This window comes from Hyperolius riggenbachi, chromosome 2 (assembly GCF_040937935.1).
Source record: "Hyperolius riggenbachi isolate aHypRig1 chromosome 2, aHypRig1.pri, whole genome shotgun sequence".
Lineage (NCBI taxonomy): Eukaryota > Metazoa > Chordata > Amphibia > Anura > Hyperoliidae > Hyperolius > Hyperolius riggenbachi.
Genome location: NC_090647.1, coordinates 379,692,310 through 379,719,055, shown reverse-complemented (window position 1 = coordinate 379,719,055; position 26,746 = coordinate 379,692,310). Strand labels below are relative to the sequence as shown.

The following is a 26,746-nucleotide window of genomic DNA, read 5'->3' as shown; positions in this document are numbered from 1 at the left end:
TCTCAGTTACCTTTGATGTGTGCTTATCAGCAAAGCTGTTATAGACCCATAAGGACGCAAGCCGCATACTAAACTGCAAAGCATTCTGGGGCCCTCCCCTCGGCTGCTAATGAGACGTTACAGCAGCTTGTAATCAGTCCAGCGCGTAGCACTGATAAATCTCCGGGCAGAGTACACTGCAGGAGTCAGCTATTGTTCCTAGCCACATGGCTCATTAATATTCACTGCACACTGTGTTGTTCAAGTACGAGCTTATCTGTGATCAGGAAGCAGGCAGGACATGACGACACATTTGACAGAAAAACATGGAGCCTGCCATGAGCTGTCAGGAGCATCTATCTCTGCATATACTATATACAAATTCTGTGAAATCCAAACGTGGACAGTGAAATGCATATGTAATGTAAGTACAGCCAATCTTTAGCTACTGATATATGTGTTTATTTTCTCTGAGTCCTTATACCTAACAGCTCCTCTTTAAGGCTCATTTCAAAACGAGTCCATGGGACAGGCTTGCAGCATCTCATTTAAGCGATGCTAAATGTTTTCATGCTCCAAGCAGAAACGAGTTCGGCATCAGTTACTGCAGTTTCATCATCGTGTCTTGTTTTCCACACAGAAGCACCAATCCTGGAGGACGAGACGACGGGATCTAGTGTGACGTTTACACGAACAGCTATAACCATCATTTAAAGAGTGCTTCTATGCATACAAATGGACACAGTTCTTATTAAAAATCCTCAGCGCTTAACAGCCACAAATGAGACAAAGCCTCCACCATCACTCTTATGGTGCACGACCGAGTCTGCTGGGCTACCCTTACAGCAGCCAGATTACACCTGCGGGGCATTCAACAGGTTCCCCTCGTCATATGCAAACATTGCACTTAACCTCAAAGCAATAATACACATCATAGCGCAATATGCTTCTAAAAACCATAACATTTATTCAAATTGTCCAGCCACGTTTAGTTGCATGGTATAACAAGCATATAGTTTTGCCAGCGGGCTGCCCCCCCCCCCTCCCCCACATCGTTTTCCAGTCTAACCGCCCAGATTTTATTAATATGATTGTGGATTTGACAATTACTGATTGGCCGGTTTATGTCGGCTAGCCAATTTCTGAGGGATCTCACTGGGATTGGAAAGGGTGTTAGAGGCTTTTGTAGTTAACCTCTAGCACAGGGGTCGGGAACCTTTGGCTCGCGAGCCACATATGGCTCTTTTCATGTCTGCATATGGCTCTCTGGCTCGCTAAAGAATGGGTGACAGAGCAGCCAGGGAGACTGTGGTAAATTTTAAATTAGTGTTGTCCGGATCATTAACTATTCGGATCTTTGATCCGGATCTCCATTTTAAATCAGTGCACCGATGCCTCCTCCGTGCCCTCACATGACCGCCTCCCTGCACTGCCTCCCCTTAAATAGCCATGCTGTGAGCAGCCTCCTCCAGCCGCTGTGGCCAGCGTATTGTAGCTCCGCCCCCATGGTGACGCTCAAAATTCATTGGTGGAGTGCCGGGACTGGCAGTGATGATGTCAGCTGAGCCTCCGCGATGTTGAATTCTGAAGCTGCCTGGCCGTCTGGTTCATCACTCCTTGCTACTGCAATTTGTAAGTCCAGCGCTCTTACTCCTACCTTCATTCCACGCCTGCACTGATTGCACTTTACCTATATTTCAAGCTCCCTTTTTCTTCATTGCTGGATTGCTTGTACCCCTGTGCGGTCTCTTCTAATGCTGCACTATTAGCATGTTAAACATCGCCAATCAATATCACCTGCCCACCCCATGCAATATCACCTGCCCACCCTGCACCTTAACCTACCTCTCCACACCCTGACCTGCCTCTCCCATCCTAAACAGCCCCCCCCCCCACCCTGCAACCTGACCTGCTGCTCCCATCCTGACCAGCCTCTCCCACCCTGCAACCTGACCTGCCTCCCCCCACCCCCCACCTTGAAACCTGACCTGCTGCACCCATCTTGACCAGTCTCTCCCACCCAGCATCCTGACCTGCCTCCCCCACCCTGCAACCTGACCTGCTACGCCCTATGCTGACCAGCCTCTCCCACCCTGCAACCTGACCTGCTGCTCCCATCCTGCAACCTGACCTGCCTCCCCCACCTTGCAACCTGACCTGCTGCTCCCTATACTGACCAGCCTCCCTTACCCTGCAACCTGACCTGCTGCTCCCATCCTGCAACCTGACCTGCTGCTTCCTATACTGACCAGCCTCACCTGACATGCCTCCCCCCACCCTGAAACCTGACATGCCTCCCCCCACCCTGAAACCTGACCTGCCTCCCCCACCCTGCAACCTGACCTGCTGCTCCCTATACTGACCAGCCTCTCCCACCCTGCAACCTGACCAGCCTCTCCCACCCTGCAACCTGACCTGCCTCTCCCACCCTGCAACCTGACCTGCCTCCCCCCACCCTGCAACCTGACCCGTTGCTCCCTATACTGACCAGCCTCCCCCCACCCTGCAACCTGACCTGCTGCTCCCATCCTGCAACCTCACCTGCCGCCTCTCCCCACCCTGCAACCTGACCTGCTGCTCCCATCCTGCAACCTGACCTGCCCCCCCCTGCAACCTGACCTGCTGCTCCCATCCTGACCAGCCTCTCCCACCCAGAATTCTGACCAGACTCTCCTACCCAGCATCCTGACCTGCCTCCCCCACCCTGCAACCTGACCTGCTGCTCCCATCCTGACCAGCCTCTCCCACCCAGCATCCTGACCTGCCTCTTCCACCCTGCAACCTGACCTGCTGCTCCCTATACTGACCAGCCTCTCCCACCCAGCATCCTGACCTGCCTCTCCCACCCTGCAACCTGACCTGCCCCCGCCTACCCCCAATAAGTTTCTGAATTCTTTTTAATAATGTTTATGCAGTTGCTAACCGTTAGCAACTGCATAACAACATTATTAAAAATAATTCAGACACTTAATGTTCTTTAAAAGTATTGGTTTTACATACAATGCACACATTTTCTTGTATTTAGTTTTAAACCTATTCTATGGCTCTTACGGAATTACATTTTAAAATATGTCGTGTTTATGGCTCTCTTTGATTACGTTTCAACAATGAACGCTGCAACCGCCGCGTTTAGATGCCCATGTCAACTGATCCCAACTTCTAAATATCATTTCGTGAATGTTTACATTTAGAGCAAATTTTGCTTACACTGAAATGATTATACATTAGACAACTTACCACATCATATTCACAACCGCCATAGCAGAGTGAAATTAATTTTGGCAACATGGTTGGTGCCATTTTGTGTTCAATCTGTGACAAGTACATGTTCAAAATACATTTTTATTTCCTAATTTTAAAAAAATCCGACTGTAACTGCAATTTCACTACCAATTCATAGGGTAGTATTGTTCAAGTAATCATGCGGAATGTATATAAATATTTAACAACAAACTGCAACATTTATGTATATAAAAAAAACACTGCCCCAACATCAGGCAATATGTTACCTGAAATGATGTCAAATACATTAAAAGTCACTACAGAACAGGTTAGTTATAAAATCAGATGGTTATTAAAAATGACACTGTTTGTACCTGTATCTGAAGCGACAAGGATACCTTTTTCCAACACCCAAGCAACATCAGCTACACCAGCCTCTGTTTGAACTCCAGCTGTGCATAGACTTTCATCAGGGGCTCCAAGAGGATCCTTAAAAACCCAAATGGAACCTCCCCAAGTACGACTGTTCAGACTGGATGCAGCCAACAGCATCGCCCCATCTGAAAGATTAAAAGGTGACATCCATTTAAAAAAAAAAAAAGAAAAGAAATAGAATATATCTATCACCTTACACAGAAACACACTTCTATTGTGAGCCTCACCAATTAACAGTAATGTGAATTGTCTAGAGTACTTTGTCAATTCCTACGAAAAATGTGTCTGCATTATATAAACACAAACATCTGTAGAATCACTGTGACATGTATTCTACCATGCTTAAATGTGTGCAGCACTGTGCTAGGTTTGCAGCAAGCTCTACTAAAACTCACTTTAACTATGGTATTTGTAGCAATTCTCATGAAATTTCAATTAGGCTTTCGATGAATATGTATGAAACATTTCAGCATAAAAAAAGTGAGATGACATATGAATTACATTACAAATACCGGTATGTAACATTTTTAAGAGAGAGACAGAAATGTGAACCACTGGAAGTGAAGAGCAAAAGTGGTCCGTCAAAAACACGTCAATACATCTATTACAAGAGGTAGGACTATCAAAAACCTTAAGGGCTCGTCTCCACTAGTGCGGTGTGCGTCTCGCAGACGCACGCCGTACTGAGCCGATGGGCGGGATCGCAGGCGAATACCATGAGTTGTGCCATGCACGGCTATGGGATTCGCAGCCTCCGTGGCGAAATCTGCAGGGGGTTCCGGGCGAATCGCTCCCGCAAGCGATTCCGCCGCGGCGCCGTCATCCCCTATGGCAGAGTTTCCCCGTGCGAATGATGTGCGGGGAAACTCTGCAGAATCGCCGGCGAAACCGCCCTAGTGGAAACGGGCCCTAACAGTTCTTCCCTGTTGCATGATTGCTAACTCGGTAAAGGAACCACCCTTTAAAGCATTGCTATCATATAAGGGCCCGTTTACACTTGCCAATGGGAACCGATGCGGCTACGCATCACTTCCTCATCGGGAGATGCTGAAGTGTACTGAAGGAGACGGCGGCGGAATGCAGCCGTGCGAGAATCTGCAGCATGCTGCAGGTTCTTGGATTGCTCCGTGCAACCACCATGCAATGGAAATTGTTCCATTGCTGTGCACTGTCTATGTAGCCACATCGTACTGCGTGTAATGGAAACTGGCCCTAAATCAGGCATAGTGGGATCACAGTAACAGTAATTATAGATTGATGGTATACTTTGAAATACCCAATCCCCAATCAGTGCACCGCTGACACGTTGCTGGCACGCTCTGCTCCACAAGCCAGGGGACACAGGTAGTCTTGAGCAGCACACTCTGCACACCATGATGCAGGAGATGGGGAGCATGGACATAGCAGGGCGCAAGCTGGTAAGAGCAGGATCACTAGTGCACAATCCTTATTGCTCCTCTGCCATTAAAACCTGCTCCACCATCCATTTTGCTTCACTGACTCGCATATAAGCTGAGGGGGTAACTTTTCAGCACATTTTTATGCTGAAAAAATTAGGCTTATACGCAAGTATATACAGTAATCTTGTTGGGGGAAAAAACAAACAAAAAAAACCACACCCTTCTAACAGAACTTCAGTGTTCTCCCCAGAAATTTTCCCAGCCGCCTGGCATGAAAAATGGTTGCCTGGGCATTCCTGCAGGGAGCAGATGGATTGTCAACTCTTCGGCTCAGCGTGCAGTGGGGACCCTCTGATGACCTATGTGTTCTCTTTACTAGTTCTGTCAAGGCAGTGGCATTTTAGTTGCCCTGAACTAGTCAGACAGTTTACAGGATTTTGCTATGGCTTTCAGAGACTAGGTCTGCCCTGCTGAGAAATTGGGGACTGCAGCAAGCCTATGGTGCTCTTACCGTGTGGCGACTTCTTGAAGACAGCCAGTCAGAGGACATCCTCCTCCCTCCCTGCTCAGTTCCTGTTGCTGAAAGTTTCGGAGTCCTACAGAAGCCTCCAGATCCTCTCTCACCATCCCAAAACACTTCAAGCTGTGGAATGGTTAAAGCCTTAATTCCCCACCAAACCCCAACCCCTACTGGACCCTGATCACCATCCATGACACAGGAGTATTACCAGGGCTGTGGAGTCGGTACAAAAATCCTCCGACTCCTCAGGTTAGTATTCCGCTTACTCCTCGACTCCTAATTTGCATATTACAATCTTGTTGATTGAAAGAATGTAACATAAATGCATCTCTTAACTGCCAACGCTTAGAAATTTTAAAGGACAACTGAACTGAGAGGGATATGGAGGCTGACATATTTATTCCCTTTTAAAACAATACCAGTTACTTGGCTAACCAGCTGATCTTCTGCCTCTAATACTTTTAGTCATAGACTTAGGCCTCATTCACATCATACGCGCTTCCTTGCGCATTTGGAAGTGCATATGACGTGGTAACATGCAAGAATGGCAGGAGGTTATAGACAGCCCTTCTGCTGTTCACATCAAATGCGCTGCGCATAAGTACGATGCGCTATGATGCACTTGCGTACTGCTGCATACATTCTGCCCACAAGCGCAGAGCTGACCCATTCACTGTCAATGGATGGGATCAGCAGTGCAGCAGGTAGCAGCGCAGATGGCGTGCGATCGTATGCGCTGCGCTACGATCGTACGGCCATCTGCGCAGCATAGATGTGAACAAGACCTAAAACTAGTCAATGGTAAGAGTACTTGTAGAAGGTACAGACAGGAACAAAGAACATCTATCAGGCCCTAGGCAATGCAACTGTGGGTACATGTAAGAGTGATGTGCAGGTACTCCGCAGGAGAATGAGGGGATTCTTCCTCCATTACACATTCTTCATGCACAATCTGAACCAGGTTTATGGGTGATAGACAACACCTCTGTGTTCAACATGCACAACATTCTCAGTGGATTCCATGCAGCTCTGTGGGGAGTCCATATGTAGAGTATAGTACTACTGTGTAACAAAGTAAACCTGAGACAGATGCAAGTTTTATACATTCCTGGGGCTTCCCCCAGCCTCTTTCAGGCTAATCAGTCCCTCGCTGTCGTCCTCCGCCACCTGGATCTTCTGCTATGGGTCCAGGCACTTGAGCCAGTCGGGCGCAGTGCGCATGCACACACTCTGCCGCCAGGAACATACTACACCTGTGCAGCACTATTGCACAGATGCTGAACGCTAATGGGTGTGGAAGCGGCACGTGGCCAGACTGCACTGACTGGCTGAATTACCGGGACTCATAGCAAAAGATCCAGGTGGTGGAAGAGGACAGCGAGGGACTGATTAGTCTGAAGGGGGCTGGAGGAAGCCCCAGGTATGTATACTAAAAAAAAAAAAAAAAACAGCACTTTTCTTTTCATCCGTCTCAGGTACCCTTTAATTCTTAGTCACCAAACCAAATTTTTACAACACATCAAATTATTTGCTTTCATCAGCAAAATGAGTGCATACATTTGCAAACAGCAGCATCAACACAGAATTATTTCCATCTCATTGACCATCTATTAGTGACACAGCTACACATCAGGCTTTATTCTTACAGCATAGATGTTATTTAGTATATATAAAAGATTCCTGTGTACACATCATATATACAGTCACAATCAGATATGTTTATCTGACTTTAAGGCTGCATTTCCACTTGTGCGATGGGAATCACCGCGGTAAAAATTCGCATGCAGATGCGAATTTCGCATGCGGGTCTATGCGAATTTTCATGCGAATTCGTATGCGAATTCGCATGGATGGCGATGTATGCAAATTTAACCATGGCAGTGCCGGTGTGATTTTCCATCGTTTCTATGCGAATTCGCATGAAAATTCGCATAAAAATTTGAATACCCGAACCGCATGCGAATTTCCTATTAAATACATTGTATGCGATTCGCATAGCGGTGTGCGGCATGCGAATTCTAATGGCTCTGCCATGCGAATTTTTTCTGCACAGAAAACCGCAAAGGAATCCTGACAAGTGGAAACAGTCCCATTCACTTGTATTGCTATGCGAATTCGCATGCGAAAAACGCATGAGAATTCGCGATAGTGGAAATGGGCCCTAAAAATACGAGGGGAAAGGGGCGTGGCCTGCGAGTGAAGGAAGACGGGCGCACGCTAGGAAAGCTCCCGCTGAAGCCTGTCTAAAGCAACCCTCAGCATGTCCCAGACCGGGCAACCGACACACGCAGAGACAGAGGAGATGTCCCTGGACCAAGACGCTTCCAAGAAGCGGAAAAAAAATCAGCAGAAGCCGCAGAAAGTAACGGACTTCTTTGCCCCTCTGGCGGAACAGCGCGCCCAAAATGGCGCCGGCCCGGCGAACACGCCTTCACCTAGCCCGGCCGATCCAAAGATCTCAACCCAGCGGGATGGAACAGGAGAGAACCTATCATCCCCAGACACCTCATCTCCGTTCCAAAATCCGGCGAAATCTCGTCCCAGGAGAGATACCGAGCAGAGCAGCGATGGCACGGTAAGCGGCACCCACTTAGCAGGCACCTCGCGCAGGCAAGCAATAGCCCAGTTCCCTATGGAGGCCTTCCCGGCGTCTGACCAAACTGCCTCCCAATCTTACATAGAGGACATTCTCCTTAAATTTTAAATCATCTTTAATGGCAGATATAGCCTCTCTCACAAGCGAGTTACATTCCAAGTTGGCAGCTCTAGGAGACAGGGTACACAGATCGGAGGGAAAGATCTCGGAACTCATCCAAGAACATAATAAAATGGTGGAAGTTTCAGAAACCCAGAACTCTGACATAGACTGGCTGAAATACAAATCAGCAGATATGGAGGACAGGAGCAGACGGAACAACCTTAAGTTTAGGGGTATATCAGAAACCATACCCACCAAAGAAATCAAACCCTTTTTGCAAGCAATGGTGAAAGCGGCTCTCCCGGACACACAAGACATAGAGCTTACTATTGACCGCGCACACCGCCTCCCTAAGCCGGCCAGACTTCCAGACTCAATCCCTAGGAACATCATTGCGCGCTGTTTTACCAAGTAAAAGAAGATCTAACATCAGTAATAAGGAAAGAGGGAGCACTCCCGTCTCCTTATTCTCACATTCAAGTCTTCTCAGACCTCTCTCAGTTTACTTTGCAGCTAAGGAGAGAGCTCCAACCCTTCACCAAGGCACTACAAGCTCTCCAAATTCAGTACAAATGTGTTTTCCCCACCAAGCTGATGTTCTCCTACCGAAACAGACCATATTCCATTGCCGCAACCGACTCTGGTAACGAGCTGTTTAAACAACTCCAACTTCAGATCCCGGAGGACTCCCGACGCCCTGATAACTCCTCAGCCCCTACTAAGCTTGCCTTGGTTTGGCACACAAAAAAATAAGCTCGTCTTTCAGGCTATAGCGGGGTACATCATCCGGTTGTTTCCCTTCAAGTGGCCAAATTCACCAGACCCATCTCAGGCCAATTTACTATTATTATTTTCCATCTCCCCCTATACCTATCTCGTGTGGATCTCAGAACTGTACCACACGTCATCCACGTCTACAAGTGTTCATTTAAGGGTGCACTAGCCTAAATGCTTGTAAAGTTTGTATGTTATTTTAGTTCAGTTAAGATGTTTTTCTCCTCTTCAGCTCTCTATGTACATATGCATACGATGTATCACCTTCTGTGCGCACACAAAACTCCAGGCCCTCCACATATGGTTTCCCCTAACCACCAGCTCAACAAATCAGCCATAACAGATATGTCTTTAAAAATATCATCCTTCAACGTGAGGGGGTTAAACTCCCCAGTAAAAAGAAATTGGTTCTGGAAGGAAGTGCAGTCTCAGGCGGCCCAAATAGTGACAGCACAAGAAACACACCTCCTTGCTAAAGACACTTATTTATGTTATAATAACAAATTTTCCACCATCCTCCATAGCACATTTTCCCAAAAAAAAAAAAAAAAAAAAGGAGGCGTACTACTGGCCTTCCATAATGACTTAAAGATATCCCCCTCCCAAACTATTAATGATGACAAGGGCAGATATATTATCTTTGTAGGACAAATTAACAACCAGAAGTTTACTCTAGTGGCATTATATGCTCCAAACCAGGGACAAAAAAAACTTTATTCAGAAATTATGTGCTCAAGTGAACAAGGTCCGAAGTGGCAGAGTTCTGTGGGCCGGGGACTTTAACGCAATCATCTCAGATCTAGACTCCTCCTCTACAAACACCAAAAAAGCTACATTCATAGATAAACAAATTAGATGGAACAACCTATACGATCCGTGGAGAATACAACATAGCAATGAACGTGACTATACACACTTTTCCCAGGTCCACAGAACTTTCTCACGGATTGCCCGGTTTCTAGTAGACAAAGTACTGTTACAGGAAGTCATTTCCACCTCCATTGGGGTCAGAACTCTGTCAGATCACGCTCCTATCCACATATGTATCAAAATGGGCACTCAACAACAAAAACCTTACTTTTGGAGATTAAATAGTTCCCTACTGGTATATGAGATATTCATGTCTGCGTTCAGGTAGGAAATCCAAGATTTTTTTCAATTAAATTCAGGAACTGAAATAGGCCAAGCATCAATCTGGGCAGCTCACAAGGCCTTTGCCAGAGGCATCCTCATTAAACAGGGGGCAACGGTAAAAAAAAAAAAAAAAAAAAGAGCCAAAATCTATGAGGACCCGATGCACCAAATTCAAACAAAAGAAAAAAAACTTTTTAACCCTCCTGGCGGTATGAAAAATTCCACCAGGAGGCAGCGCGGCAGTTTTTTTTTTTAAATCATGTAGCGAGCCCAGGGCTCGCTACATGATAGCCGCTGCTCAGCGGCATCCCCCCGCCCTCTTCGATCGCCTTCGGCGATCTCCGATCAGGAAATCCCGTTCAAAGAACCAGGGCTGTGGAGTCGGTCCAAAAATCCACCGACTCCGACTCCTCAGTTTAGGATTCCACCGACTCCGACTCCTCGACTCCGACTCCTCTAATTTGCATATTACAATTTTGTTGATTAAAAGTATGTAACATGAAATTCATCTCTTAACTGCCAACGCTTAGGAATTTTACAAGACAACTGAAGTGAGAAGGATATGTAGACTACTATATTTATTCCCTTTAGACTAAAACTAGTCCTTGGTAAGAGTACTTGTAAAAGGTACAGGCCGGAACAAAGAACATCTATCAGGCCCTAGGCAATGTAAGTGTGGGTACATGTAAGAATGATGTGCAGGTACTCTGCAGGGGAATGAGGAGATTGTAAACAGACAACACCTGTGTTCCATGTGCACAGCATTCTCAGTGTATTCTCTGCAGCTCTGTGGGGAGTGCATATGTAGAGTATGGGGCTTCCTCCAGCCGCCTTCAGGATAATCAGTCCCTCGTTGTCCTCCTCCACCACCTGGATCATCTGCTATGAGTCCAGGTACTTGAGCCAGTCGGGCGTAGTGCACATGCACACACTATTGCGCAGGTGCAGAATGTTCCTGGCTGTGGGAGCGGCATGCGGCCGGACAGCACTGACTGGCTGAATTACCAGGACTCATAGCAGAAGATCCGGGTGGTGGAGGACAGCGAGGGACTGATTAGCCTGAAGGGGGCTGGAGGAAGCCCCAGGTATGTATAAAACTTTACTTTTCATCCGTCTCAGGTACCCTTTAATTTGTAGTCACCAAACCAAATTTTAACAACATATCAAATTATTTGATTTCATCAGCAAAGGGGGTGCACTCATTTGCATAAATCAGCATCAATGCAGAATTATTTGCATCTCATTGACCATCTTTATTAGAGACATAGCTACACATCAGGCTTTATTCTTACAGCATAGATGTTATTTAGTATATATAACAGATTCCTGTGTACACATCATATATACAGTCACAATCAGATGTGTATATCTGACCTTAAAAATACGGGGACTGCTTTATTGAAGCAGCACAAGTAACTAATTTTGATTGGTTTATTTCATTTTTGTGGACTAAGCACAGCTATTACTGTATATATACTGTATATATACATTATTTTTAATGACTATTATCTGAGAAATAGAACATTTTATCATATTTTCTATTTTAATTACAGTTACAAATTCATTAGGAGTCGGAGCATTTTTTCCCGACTCCGACTCCAGGCACCCAAAATTGCCCGACTCCACGACTCCGACTCCACAGCCCTGCAAAGAACGGTATTTCCTGGAGGGCTTCCCCCGTCGCCATGGCGGGATGACGTCACCGACGTCGTGACGTCATTGGGAGTCCCGATCCACGCCTCGGCGCTGCCTGGCACTGATTGGCCAGGCAGCGCAGGGGGTCTGGGGGGGTCCGCGCGCCGCAACGGATAGCGGCGATCGGGCGCGGGGCGGCAGCGATCAGTGTGCTGGCGCAGCTAGCAAAGTGCTAGCTGCGTCCAGCAAAAAAAAAAAGTAAGAAAATCGGCCGAGCAGGGCCGGAGAAAACCTCCTGCGCGGCTTACCCCGTTCGGGGTTACCGCCAGGAAGGTTAAACAAACCCCCTCCGCAGAGATAGAAAAAGACCTTTTCCACCTACGCGAAAAACTTAGATTACACTTAAACCAAAATTTTGAGTTTTTACTCCAGAAAGCAAATTTAAACCATTACTCGCAAGGGAACAAACCTAGCAAACTCCTAGCCAAGATGCTCAAACATAGAGCCGCCAAATCAAAAATACACTCGATAAACCCCAACATCAAACAAACAGTGTCCAACCCAAATGATATCGCCAAACTTTTTAGGGACTATTATGCCAAGTTATACAATATCAATTCAGATCCCTCTACAGTTCAACCCTCGGAAGTTACTATCAACAAATTCCTAGCCTCTATACAACTCCCCAAACTGTCCACCTCACAACTAAACGCCTTAAACTGCCCGTTCTCCGATATAGAGATCAAGAAAACCATTCAGCAACTCAACTTAACGAAGTACCTGGACCTGATGAGTTTGCTAACGAATACCTGAAAGCTCTCTCAGACATCTTAATCCCACACCTAACCACCCTATTTAACTCCTTTGCGGAAGGTCTATCTATACCAAAAGAATTTTTAGAAGCAGTCATTACGGTTATACCCAAACCAGGCAAGGATACATCAGACCCGGCAAATTTTAGACCCATCTCTCTCTTGAACGCAGACATGAAGCTCTATGCAAAAATTCTGGCCAACCGCCTTATGCAGGTTACACCCTCCCTTCTGGACTACGACCAGGTGGGATTTACAAGAGGCAGACAGGCGGCAGACAGGCAACAGACGGTACGAGAAGAATGATAAACCTACTCAGACATGTGGGGATCTGTCGAACGCCTTCTCTGCTCCTAACGTTGGATACTGAGAAGGCGTTCGACAGAGTACATTGGAAATTCCTTAAAGAAACATTAAATTTGGCTTCCAAGGCCCTATCCAAACGGCTATCATGGCCTTATACTCCTCTCCCTCAGCCAGAGTTAATGCAACAGGGTTCATATCAGACCCCTTTGATATAACTAACGGAACCAGACAGGGGTGTCCCCTCTCCCCCATTATCTTTGTGCTGATCATGGAAACAGTTGCACAAAAAATAAGATCAAATCCCAAGATCAAGGGAATTAAAATTGGTAACTCCCACCACGTCATAAATTTATTCGCAGATGATGCTGCGTTGATCTTGACAGATCCCTTGACCTCTCTGGTGCAGGTAATAAAAGAGTTGACGGCCTTCTCAGAGGCCTCGTATTACAAGCTAAATCAACACAAGTCTGTAATTCTAGACATCAATATCGCCCATTCTCAAAAAGAGGTGATTTCCAATGAATTTCATTTTCCTTGGGCCGAATCAGAGGTGTCATACCTCGGTATCAAACTGCTAAAACGAAAAATTTGTTTACTAGTAACTATGTCCCCCTACTCGATAATATTAGAAAGGAATGTTCAGAAATGTCTAAAGTATGGCTAAGCTGGTCTGGGCGTATTGCGTCATTCAAAATGTTTATACTGCCCAAAATTCTATATGTATTGAGGACTGTCAATGTTCCATTGCGTAAAAACTTTCTCATGGACTTGAAAAAATGTATAAATACCTATGTGTGGAAGGGTAAAAAAATATGTGTCCCGTACAAGGTTATGACTCTGCCTAGAAAATCAGAAGGAATGGGTCTCCCTTCTCTTGAAGCCTATTATACTGCTGCCTCCTTAGACTTAGCTAAACAATGGTGGAACAGTTCCACCCAGAACACTTAGGTTGAACTTGAACAAGCTCACTTACAAGTTAATTTAAGGGATATTCTTTCAGGTGTTCTAATAGGGGTCAAACCTCCCACCTCCAAGTACCCCACTATACAAGCTCTTCTATTAGCTTGGGAACATCTGAAAAAATTCCCACCCAACACAAAAGATACTCTCACTCCGAACATTCCTCTATCAGCACTAAAAATGTTTACCCCCCCCACCTTAATTTAATGCCCTGGAATAAAGTTAACCTGACTTCACTAAATATGCTTTTCTCCGGTAATAAGCTTAAAACATTTGCAGAAATTTCGATAGAATTCAACCTCCCACAATCCCAACTTTTTACCTTTCATAGAATTTTTGATCTCATTAAAACGAAAAAAATTACTCTCCCTCAACTACCAAGCCAGCTAGTAACCATACTAAACAATAAAGCTCCACAGAAAGGGGGTATTTCAGCATGGTACGAAGCCCTTATCTCTACCTCTCCCTCCCCTTTGCAAAGATATGCTATGGCCTGGTCCAACAATCTCAACACTCAAATTACTACTAGGCATTTAGATTATGCTACTTCCAGAACATTAAAATTTTCCAAAAATAACTCCCATTGGGAACTTTCCCGCAAAGTGACGTATAGATGGTATATAACCCCAAGAAGACTGTCACTATTCTCTTCTGATAGCTCCCCCTTATGTTGGCACTGCTCATCTGCCATAGGTACACTTCTACACATGTGTTGTGAATGCCCTCTTATATATAGATTCTGGCTACAAGTAGAGTCAATAATCAAAAACTCCATCTTAAATTCTTTCAAGATTTCCCCAAAATTCGCACTACTGCTGGTTGGCCTGGAATCTCTCCCTCCACACTACCAACCAATAATAGTACACATAATATTATCTGCTCTCTCCTTGATAGCTTCCAACTGGAAATCAGCAGACCAGATCAACATAAACCATCTAACAGCTTTAGTCAATAGAAATATGTCAATGGAATATAAAATCAGGAGCAGAACGTCCGGGGACCAGAACAAATATGTACCACCTCCCGCCTGGACACAGTATCTGAGCTAACCATATACTCCAAGATAAAAGAATGTTATATTAATACTGAAGGTATTACAACCACTATCCATGTAGAGAAGCTGAAGGATATAGTTAACTATAGTTTGACTTTTATGTTATTGGTTTGACTAGCCTTTTTGGTAGTATCTATGTTTCATAATGAGTCCACTTAGATCACTACGAAACCCAATAATCAGTATCGCGAGCCCAAAGAGCTCTCTGCCACGATACGATCATTCATGCTGCCCAAGTTGATTGTTACCTTGACGGTTCAGTTAAAACAATCACTTACAGGCACCCCTCCTCTGTCGGACGAGTCATTATGACCCATAGTCATTAGCCACTAATATGCAAATTTATGTCTTAGAGTACTACCTATACTGTTTTTCTATGCAATTTGTTGTAAACAAGCTCAATATCTATATAATGCATGGTCAATGTTACTTATAGTAATCCAATAAAATCTTTTATGATGGAAAAAAAAAAATACGGGGAAAAAAAAACCCACATATATTCAGGCACATCGCCTCTAGTTAGGACATTAAGTTTTGGAAACGCGTGCGGGTGGCCGACACGCACGACATCAGACAGTGCATAGTGTGCACGGTCTGATGTTCACACTGCATGCGTTCCGGACCTGTGCGGTCCGGGAACGCATGCTGCACGCATTTTTTGCAAAAACACGTGGCTGTCCTATTCACTTTTCAGTGATGGGATCAGCCACGCAACGCACACAAACGCGGATGGCGTGCGTTCGCATGCGGTGCGTTCCGCACACATGGCCATCCACGTTTGTGAACGGGGCCTAAATAAGTTATTAAAAGGGTTCTTTCAGGAATGAGGAAATAAAAAGTGGTTTATGCATAAACTATTAAAGTGGGTCCGAGATGAAAAACTAACTATAACAAGTAACACGTCTTTATATCTTATCTAAAGTTTAGATCGTTTACACAGCATATCTAGCTGCACACAGCTTTAACAGTTTATGTTTTTTTCTTCCTGTGATACAATGAGAGCGGCCATGTTATGATTGTCATCATTACACAGCCAAGCTTATTTGCATCTCCACGCCTCAGCCTGTGATAACTCCACTCCCCCCTCCTCCCCTTGCCTGCCTCTGAAATCCCGTGTGACAGGTTGCAGCATTGAGGAAAGGGTCAGTCAGAGTAGGGGGGGGGGTTGAGAAGTCAGGATGGGGCGCAATAAAAGCTGAAGGGATAGTCAGGGGCTGCAGCTAAAGTACCTGACATCCGATCCTCCAGCGACGCTGCTATAAATGTTCTTCCCCATCCCTCCCTCACCATGGCCCCCCTCCTGTGCCTGTGTCAGCGCAGCGTGTAATTGATATATAGTCTCTCTCAGCTCTGCAGTGCTACTCCTGGATGTTTCTTCCGTGTTGAATCAGCGCGCAGGCAGAAATGATAGTACACTATCCATCCAGCAGCCGGCTGCTCTCTGCCTTCTCTCCCTGCATGTCCCGTGTAATCACAGGACATGCAGAGAAGTTACAGCGGCTGGTGTTCGGCTGCTGGATGGATAGTGTACTATCATTTCTGCCTGCGCGCTGATTCAACACGGAAGAAACATCCAGGAGTAGCAGAGCTGATAGACTATATCAATTACACGCTGTGCTGGCACAGGAGGGGGGCCATGGTGAGTGCGTCCTCACTACAGTACCCTGTCATTTCAGCCCGGGTGTCACTTCTCGTAAACGCCACTGTGCTGCTCATGCTACAGCAGCCCCTGCCTGGAACACCCATGCCTCCTCCTAAGCCGCCCCCTTCACAAAAAGCCTCCTCCTCGCCACAATTTATTCCCATGATTCAAAGCTGAATGGGAACTAACGCCGCGGCGTTGGGAGAAGGGGGCGTGGCTTACTACTTTAAAGTGAAATTAGGCATTATTAATAATTTTAAAAAAAATCAGAACGAAGAATGCACAATTAACTGGATGCAAGGGGCTCATAAATGAAGAAGGCAAAAGTTCGTCTCGGATCCACTTTAAACATCCTTGTAAAATAGTGTACATTTTTTTTTTAAATGAATGGTTTCATCAATATAACATGTATTGTGAATAGTGACGGATGACGGCTGGGAGGCCAATCCATTTGTTAGGGGTGTTTTGTTTTTTTTAACTTCCTTTTCACAACCATAACTGCTGCCTTCATGGTTTTCAGTGGTATAACCGACTTCTAACAGGAATCGCTGTTATAACCCTAATAGCTGAGCTCTGCTGAGCTGCTGAATGTGTTTATATTGTTGCTAGGCAACCAGACCCTGGTGTAGAGACTCCTTTTGTGAAAAGAGTCATAAGCTGCAGGGAGAATCAGTCCCATCTACACCAAATGAGTCTTTGTCAGATTCGATTCAAATTGAATCGAATCATGAATCGGACATGTCAGATTGAATCAAATCAAAGAATCGAATAGAATCTGACAAAGAATCATATGGTGTAGATGGGACCGATTCTCCCTGCAGCTTATGACTCTTTTCACAAAACCAGTCTTTGCACTGGGTCTGGTTGCATAGCAACAATGTAAACACATATTCAGCAGCTCAGCAGAGCTGAGCAGTTAGGGTTATAATGGCGATTCCTGCTAGAAGTGGGTTATACCACTGAAAACTATGTAGGCAGCAGTTATGGTTGTAAAAGAAAGTAAAAAAAAAAAAAAACACCCCTAACAAATGGATTAGCCTCCCAGTCCTTTATACGTCACTATTTACAATACATGTTATATTGATGAAACCATTCATTTTTTTAAAAAAAACTTTTTTACACTATTTTAGAAGGATGTTTAATAGTTTATACATAAATCACTTTTTAATTTTTTCCTCATTCGCGGAAGAACCCCTTTAAGGAAAGGGAGGTGCTGAAAGGGGGGTGGCCAGAAAACAGCAAAAATCAATTGACCCTTCGCACTCTCGCATGCAAATGTTCAAACAAATGCATTCACAGATTCACTCATCCAGGCACCACTGTTATCCCTACAGCTAAGTTAAAAGCCGGGGTCTTAGTTCACAGAAGAATGCATTCTTATGCTTAGTAACCTACACTGCGCAGAAGTACCCAGGTAAAAGTAGGTGTCCTAACTCTGGCCCTATAACATGCATAGTGCAGACATGCAAACATTCAATGCATTAAACCTATCTAGGGATTAGGAGCACACATCCTGACGTCCTCTCCTGGGACAGATAGCGTACCTTACCAATCGCACAAGGGAGCCAACGTAATGTATCCACGCGCACCATGCACATACATAAGCATAAGCTGTGTGCATGCTGACAAAAAAAACACATACAGTGGAAGGAGGGAGTGCACTGAATTAAAACCCTAGTCACAGGGGTCGGTAACAAGAAAAAAAAAAAAAAAAACCATATCCAGGCACATCGCCTCCAGTTAGGACATTAAATAAGTTATTAACCTCCCTGGCGGTATGCCCGACACAGTATCGGGCTAGCCGCCGCAGGGGATCGCATGGCCCCGGGAGAATTTTTGCCCATAAAATGTTAATTATACCTTTCAGCTAGTACTTCGCTAGCCAAGTATGCCCCCCAAATGGCTCCGGTCCCCTCTGATTGCCGCCGCAATACATACCCCCAGGGATCCCGCGACAGCGCAGCCTCCCAATCAGCTCCCGGCTTCGCTATGGGGAGGATCGGGACATGACGTCATGTCCGATCGTCGCCATAGCGAAAGTGAAGCTGCTTGGAGAAGCTGTGGCTCTCACGGGATCGCGGACGGGCAGCGATTGGGGGCATCAGAGGGGACCGGAGCCACTTGGGGGGCATACTTAGCTAGCACAGTGCCAGCTGAAAGGTATAATTAACATTTTATGGGCAAAAATCCTTCCCCGGACGCAGTCATGGAAACTGCATAACGCCAGGGAGGTTAAGGAAAGGGAGGTGCTGAAGGGGGCTGTAGGGATAACAGTGGTGCCTGGATGAGTGAATCTGTGAATGCATTTGTTTGAACATTTGCATGCGAGAGTGCGAAGGGTCAATTGATTTTTGCTGTTTTCTGGCCACACCCCCTTCAGCACCTCCCTTTCCTTAATAAAACTTATTTAATGTCCTAACTAGAGGCGATGTGCCTGGAGATGTTTTTTTTTTCTTTCTTGTTGCTGACCCATGGCTAGGGTTTTAATTCAGTGCACTCCCTCCTTCCCATGTATGTGTTTTTTGTCAGCATGCACACAGCTTATGCTGGTGTATGTGCATGGTGCGCATGGATACATTACGTTAGCTTCCTTGTGCGATTGGTAAGATGTGCCATTTGTCCCAGGAGAGGATGTCAGGATGTGTGCTCCTAATCCCTAGATAGGTTTGAATGTTTGCATGTCTGCACTATGCATGTTACAGGGCCAGAGTTAGGACACCTATGTTTACCTGGGTACTTCTGCGCAGTGTAGGTGACCAAGCATAAGAATGCATTTTTCTGTGAACTAAGACCCCAGCTTTTAACTTAGCTGCAGGGATAACAGTGGTGTCTGAATGAGTGAATCTGTGAATGCATTTGTTTGAACAATTGCATGCGCGAGTGCGAAGGGTCAATTGATTTTTAAAAATACGGGGACTGCTTTATTGAAGTAGCACACGTACAGTAACTATTTGATAGGTTTATTTCATTTTGTGGGCTAAGCACAGCGAATACTGTATATATAATTTATGATGACTATTATTTGTGAAATAGAACATTTTATCATATTTTCTATTTTAATGACAGTTTAATTTCATTAGAAATTGGAGCATTTTTATCCCCGACTCCAGGTACCCAAAAATTGCTCCGACAGGAAAAGTTCCAACAGCTTACCCCCAGTATGCCAGCAGCATGTGAATGTGAAGAGCAGGTGGAGCCAACCAGGAGTGCAGTGAATACTAATGAAGAGAGACCAGACATACTTGACACTCTCACATCCTGTGAGTCAGCAGGAGAGGGAGTCTGCTAGATTTAAATCAATTCAGGCAGCAAACTCTAGGGGCAGCAGCACTGTACACTGGAAAAGCAGACAATCTTCTTCACACCCTGCTGCTGACTCACAAGATGTGAGAACTGAATGAGAGTGCCCTGCCCCTCTTCATTAGTATTCACTGCTCTGCTGGCCCCACCTCCTCTGCTTGTGCTGCCTATTGGAGAGCCATGACCGCTGTGGTCACCAGAATTAGCTGAGCAAAGCACCCAGCTAAAAGGGCTTGGCGAGAACACCTGTTTTAACAGAACAGAGGACTGGTGCACACCAGAGCGGTTCTGAAGCGTTCTTAAACATCTTGCAGGGGGAAAACCGCTTGGCTAATTAAAGTGAATGGGACGGTGCACACCAAAGCGGTTCGTTTTTTCCACAAACGCAAATTTGGGGGCTGCAGCATTTTTTAGATTTCTGAGGAGTTTCTGCCTCGACGTTAAAGTATAGGAAAATGGAAAACCGCTCTGAAAAATGCTAGATCAGATCAGAGCGGTTTTCCAGGCGTTTGTGTTACAGAAGCTGTTCAGCAACAGCTACAATATTTGAAATCTGCTACACAAAAACGCTCCAAAAAACGCTAGGCATGTTTAGAAAACGTCTATAAACATGCCTAGAATCGCTCTTAAAATCTGCTTCAAAAACATCTAGCGTTCGCAGATCTGCTAGAGGTTTTTGGTGTGCACTGCTGAAAAATAAAGTACCGTAAATCACCAGAATAGGTAAGCATTTTGCCCCTTCTCTGTCATCTCTTCAGCAGCTAGAACACGTGGGAAGGTAGTTTCTGACTTGTAGCTGAGTAGTTGTTTCTCTGAAGAGATCCAGGACCATATGTAATTCACATCATCTTCAAACTTCTCTTCTAAGAAAACTTTTCATCTTGTGTTTTAACTAAGTTTTCAGCACTCTGCAATTGAAAAAGTACTAAAAGGTAGGTGAAAAAGTACTGTCAAAATTATTCTATTTTCTTCCTGGCTGGGAGTACATTTGAAATTGGCGCCGGTAGACTTGGGCGCAGGACACAGCGGTATATGGCTGATCCTGCTTCTGCACAAGTCCGGGCCGATTTAATTACTATTCCCCCTCCAGGCCGACATGGATAATGGAGAAATGAAATAATTCGGCTTCCAGCGATTGCTGGAGGCCGAATTATTGTGTTTTTAAGCAACCTCGGCTCCGTCGTCTGACGGAGCCGACGGTACTCACTGAGCGCTTCAATAGGAATGATTCCTATTGAAGTCTATGGAGGCGCCGGCTGCGCCCAAATCTAGCAGCGCTGAAAAGCACTGCTCCGCTGGCTGGTGCCTTAGAATCCATTTTAATTAAGATGTGAAAATGTCACCTAGGAGAAAAAAGGGAACTGCATATGGCCCCCAGTCTTCATTTCTGAATAGCTCTCAAGCTACCCATTTTTATACACACTCCATTCAACATGGAATTTTGAATTTCCCTTAATCTCTGGTTCGGATTGGCTGCTGAAATCTTCAAGGCAAGCTTTATCTTTTTTTGAATAACTGAGCTTTAAAGAGAAACCGTAATCAAGGATTGAACTTCATCCCAGTCAGTAGCTGATACCTCATTTCCCATGAGAAAGCTTTTCCTTTTCTCAAACAGATCATCAGGGGGCTCTGTATGGCTGATATTGTAGTGAAACCCCTCCCACAGTGTGATGTCAGGACCATGGTTCTGACATCACACTGGAAGCCTTGTTGCATTGTGGGAAATAACAGCTGTTTCCATATGCCAAAAATGCATCTTCTCTTTTCACAGATATCACCTGCCAGCAGTAAAAATGTCGCCATGTGATTAATGTCTGAGGCTAAGTTCACAGTGGGACGTTAAAGTCGCCTGTTAAAACAGCATTTAACGCAGAATAACTCAATGCAATGAAAGATCAATGCGCCGTTCACAGTGCACACGTTGCGTTGGTGTTTAACGCTGCACATTAAGTAAAAGTACTGCATGCTGTGCGTTATACACGTTATTAGCTGCGTTGGACTGTTTGCTCATGCTCAGTAATGACTTGGAAACATACTTTTCATTGCCTGTATTTTTTACAGTATCTGCTGTATGCGACGGTAATGCTGCGTTGCGACTGTGCGTCCTACTGTGAATCTAGCCAGAATGTAAATCAGGGAGAAGAAAGATTTTACAATGGGCAAACATTGACTAAATCATTTATAAATTATTGTAAAAAATTTAACACTTTTTTCAGTACGAAATTTTCACTGGAGTTCCTCTTATATTTTTATTTACAAATTCTTTATTGGGAAGCAGTCCTCATGCCCACCGCTCACCCTGTTCTCCTCCGTCCCGACTGACCTAAATGCCCCCCCCCTGCAGCCTCTTCCAGAGGATTACACAGTAGTGCACAGACGCTGGCCCAGCTGCTGCGCGCCTCCTAGACTGCACACATCCAGGCATGTGCGCTGCTGCACAACTCACCAACCCGAAAGAGGCTGCAGGAGGGTATTTAGGTAAGAAAAGAGGGGGGGCGGAGGAGAATGAGGAAAGTGGTGGGCACGAGGACTGCTTCTCATACATGCCTGGTATCCTTTAATTAAAAATGGCCATCACTAGCCATCTTGTCTGCCTTCCTTTCTCTCTGACCTCCTGATTTGACTAAATTAAGACATTAAACACAATCTAAATTAAAATATTAAACAATCTTCATTCTATCTTTCATGACACACTTCTGATATTTCCCTCTACTAGTTTTTTTGGAATGTGTATGTCCTTTTCCTGAAATGGAGTTGGCCGTTTTCGCACGAAAACTCGCGATTGCGTGCGCAAACGCGAAAACGGACGGGATGAGTTATTTAGTGAATCAAGCCCAATGTATTTTGTCCCTTAAAGTGAACAAGAGATGAAAATAAACTAATGAGAAACAATTGGACCTGTCCTCCTACTCCTAAAAATTACTCTTTTGGATATCTCAAGGTTTTATTTTAAACATTTACAAAGCAGATTTAATGTTTCATAGTCTCTGCTCAATTGCAGTGTCTTTAGAGTTCCAGAGTAAAAAATACATGAACTATTGACTTTTTAAGGCAGAACCCATCTGCATATACAAATCCAGTTTTCAAGGTCTTTTTGACCAATGCCTACTAATGTGATTCACCTACCATATTCCACAAGTATATATTCTCTTTTTTATATATTTGGTTAAACTTTTTTCTTTCTTTCTTTGTTGTTTGCGGGATTGCTGCCATTGGTCCCCCTGCCTTGATTTTGACCCCTGTCTGACGCGTGGGGTGTGGCCCTGTCCGCCTCCCTGTCTCCCGTGTGCTGCTCAGTCACACACGGTATTTTCATCATGTTTCAGTGGGACAATTTTATCTAGCAATTACAGAGGGATAACAAATCTGTATCCTTGGGCCCCTTAATAGACAAAGAGATCTTGCATGGTTTTAATAAACTCCAGAGACTCCTGGAAGCCAAGTCCAGGAAACACTGGGATTGTATCTATATTGATAAATATATAACTGATAAAATCAGTCCTTATCATGAGAGTCCAGATCTTTCCGCACTCACGGCACATTACCGGGGAGTTTAAGAAAAAAATGGGAGGAAAATTTTGAGAACAGTTCACAGACAGCACTTCCATACAATAAAGAATTGCTACAAATGGATTTAAATTCCTTAAATATCAAGATTGAGGCGTTAAACTTGAGACTTAAATGTCATGAAAATAATCCAGTCTTCACCTCAAGAAATGAGGTTTTGAACAAACATATTCGTAAATATAATTTGGAGATTATTCATAAAAAGGAATCCAAACTAGAGCGAGATAGATTAGCATATAAAATGGGTCAGGCCTATAATTGGGAAGCTAAACAATTCCCCCCCCAAAAAACCACACCCTAAACCGCACAACCCTAAAGAACCACCTAAACCTATTGATGCTTTAGACATCTCAGACCCTCCCACTGATGTCACTTCTAGTGAAGACGAATCACAAATCAATTCTCAGGTGACACTAAGCACTTTGCACGGTTCTATTCACACCCCTAATCCGCCGATTAAAAGAAAAGATATGACATCACCACCCCCAACAGGAATTATAGAGTCTTCTGGTCGTCCTGATGTTTTTTTAGGAGGACCGGAAGACATAGAAAGAGAAAAAGGAAAAGATTCCAAAAAAAGAAAATTAAAACCACAGACACCTACACAACAGAGCACAACTCCCCCATATTCCAGTCAGGCTCCCAAGAATATGGAACAATACCTGCAACCCAGAAAATAAATAGTAGTTTAGATGATTATCCCAATACAGTGATCACCTTAAGTCATGTTTCTCTTACCAGTGAACAGATTAATGTACTATTTATGGGACTAGGGTTTTCCCTGTCCACGAATATTGATAAATTTAAATGTGCAAAAGATTTGAGCCGATTTGCTCGAAAAATATTAAGATTACAACATATGCAGAAGGAAGATGCACCAGTGGGTGGTGCTATTCGTGACTGGTCCGATTTCACGAAAAAAAGATTATAGGGCCCTTCGAGACCTTACGGCCCTATGGGAAGAGGGCTATATCCCTGAGGAACAGCTCGATCCCATACAATCTGATTCAAAGACAAATTTAAAAACAAATCACGTTATTTTCCTTCCCTATCTGCTAGCCTCAGGGTTAGTGTGTTTGTGGAAATGGTGTTGAAAGATCTGGACTCCATACATATTCATAAAGGAGGAGATAATCTCAAGGCCACCCAGCTTGTGGCCTTACAGGAACTGTCCCAAATCACGGTGAAGCCCTCCGATAAGGGGGGCAACATCGTGGTCATGGACAATGAACAATATGAGGAGATGTGTTTACAAATTTTGAAGAATCGAGAATGGTATTCTAGGGTCTCCGCGTCCAGTGTACTGAGGGACCAGGTGGCGCTGTTTTCCATCATTGACCATGCAGTGTACCAGGGAATAATTTCCTCTAAAACAGCTGCTTTTCTCAAAGTACAAAATCCTATAAAACCAATGTTTTATGCGTTGCTTAAGGTGCACAAATCTCTTGTTCACCCTCCTGGTAGACCGATTATATCGGCTTGTGGCTGACAGAGAATATCAGTAAATACCTGGACTTCCATTTGCAGAAACATTTGCAAACCTTGTCCTCTTATGTACAGGATACTTCACACATGCTGCGGGTCCTTGATTGGCTGTGTGCGCCGCCTGGGGCCCTCCTGGTTGCACTGGACGTTGAGGCCCTTTATTCAAGCATAGCGGGGGACTTCGTACTGTAGCTAGATATCTGGACACCTTGCCCTGCACAGAAAAAGATCATTCCTTTTTTTTTTTTTTTTTTTTATTTCAACTTTTGGAATTTCTGCTTACTCATAATCATTTTGTGTTTGGTGCCTCCCACTATCTCCAGGTGCAGGGGACGGCGATGGGGACAACATGTGCCCCGTCGTACGCTAACCTGTACCTGGGGGGGGGGGGGAAAGAGGCGGACATTTTTTTTCTAATGATGACATTGTCGAATACCTGTGCCACATTGATGTGTGGCACAGGTATATTGACGACATATTTAGGTTATGGACGGAAGGAGAGGAGCTATTGTTGGAGTTTGTACAGGTGCTGAATGCGAATACTTTACATTTGAGACTGACAAGTACTTATGATAGGTCATCGTTGCCCTTCCTGGATCTCTTTATAAGGATGGAAAACGACGGCACTATCACTACAAAAATTGTACCGGAAGCCAACTGCATCCAATACAATATTGCATGCAGAAAGCTTCCACCCTGCTCATCTTATTATTAGCATACCAGTGGGTCAATATCTAAGGGCCAGGAGAAACTGCTCCAACCTGGAGGATTTCAAGTTGGAAGCATCTGAATTAAACTCTAGATTCGAAGCTAGAGGATACTCAAGATCGAGCGTCAAGAGGGCATACAAAAGGAGCGGTCAACTCGAATCGAGATACCCTTATAGCTCAGAAAAAATCTAGAAGAGGAAAATGGTTTTCTTGATACCGTCCCTCTCATTACCAAATATAATAAACAACAAGATCAATTTTACAAAATTCTAAAGAGACATTGGCACGTCCTCACTGATGATGTGAGAATACGCCAATGTGTTTCAGATAAACCAAGAGTGACATTTAGGAAGGCTCCTACTATTTCAAACAAATTGGTTAGGAGTCACTTTCAGGGCAGTCAACGTGGGGATTTATGCACCGATTGGGGAATCTACAGATGTGGCTCCTGCAATCAGTGCCCCTACATCAAAGTAGGCCGGTCTAACGTTCTTCCACAAGTAAAGAGGACTGTTACAATTAGACATTTTATTAATTGTGCCACAGAGGGCATCACATATGTACTTTGGTGCAGGTGTGGCGCCTTCTATATAGGCAAGACTACCAGAAGTCTACGTCGTCGTGTCTATGAGCATGTCAACGATGTGGAAAGACAATTTAGGCTCACCGGTTGTGAGACATGTCATAGCATGTGAATTGAATCCATCTAATCGCATATCCTTCAGTGCAGTGGATAGAATACATCCACCTCTGAGGGGAGGCGACTTTGATAAAATTTTGACACAACGAGAATGTCGCTGGATTTATAATCTTAAGGCCACTCAACCTCCGGGATTAAATGACAATTTAAAATATGTCATATATATATTTTTGTGATGATTATGTCCCACTCACCAGTGTGTGGCATGCGGGCCGTGCCTGGGGGACATTGGGTGGCTGGGCGGGGCTTGCCTTCCATCTGTCGTGTTTGGGGTCCTCTTGGAGACATGGGGGCCTCTGACAGCTTTCCAGATATGGGTTTGCATTTATGTAATATTTATGCAGCCAATACTGTATATACATTTTTTTTTCCTTTTTTCAAAATGTTTTTTTTCCTTTTTGTAATTACCCTTT

At 44.7% G+C, this 26,746-nt stretch overlaps 1 protein-coding gene across 1 annotated transcript in view; it reads right to left on the bottom strand.

Moving 5' to 3' along the window:
- Positions 1-26,746, bottom strand: part of WDR77 (WD repeat domain 77) — a 348,371-nt gene that overhangs the window by 285,831 nt on the left and 35,794 nt on the right. The window contains exon 3 of the mRNA XM_068269747.1: positions 3,576-3,761. Within this exon, the coding sequence (XP_068125848.1) occupies positions 3,576-3,761 (186 nt within the window). The remainder of the gene's footprint in view (positions 1-3,575; positions 3,762-26,746) is intronic.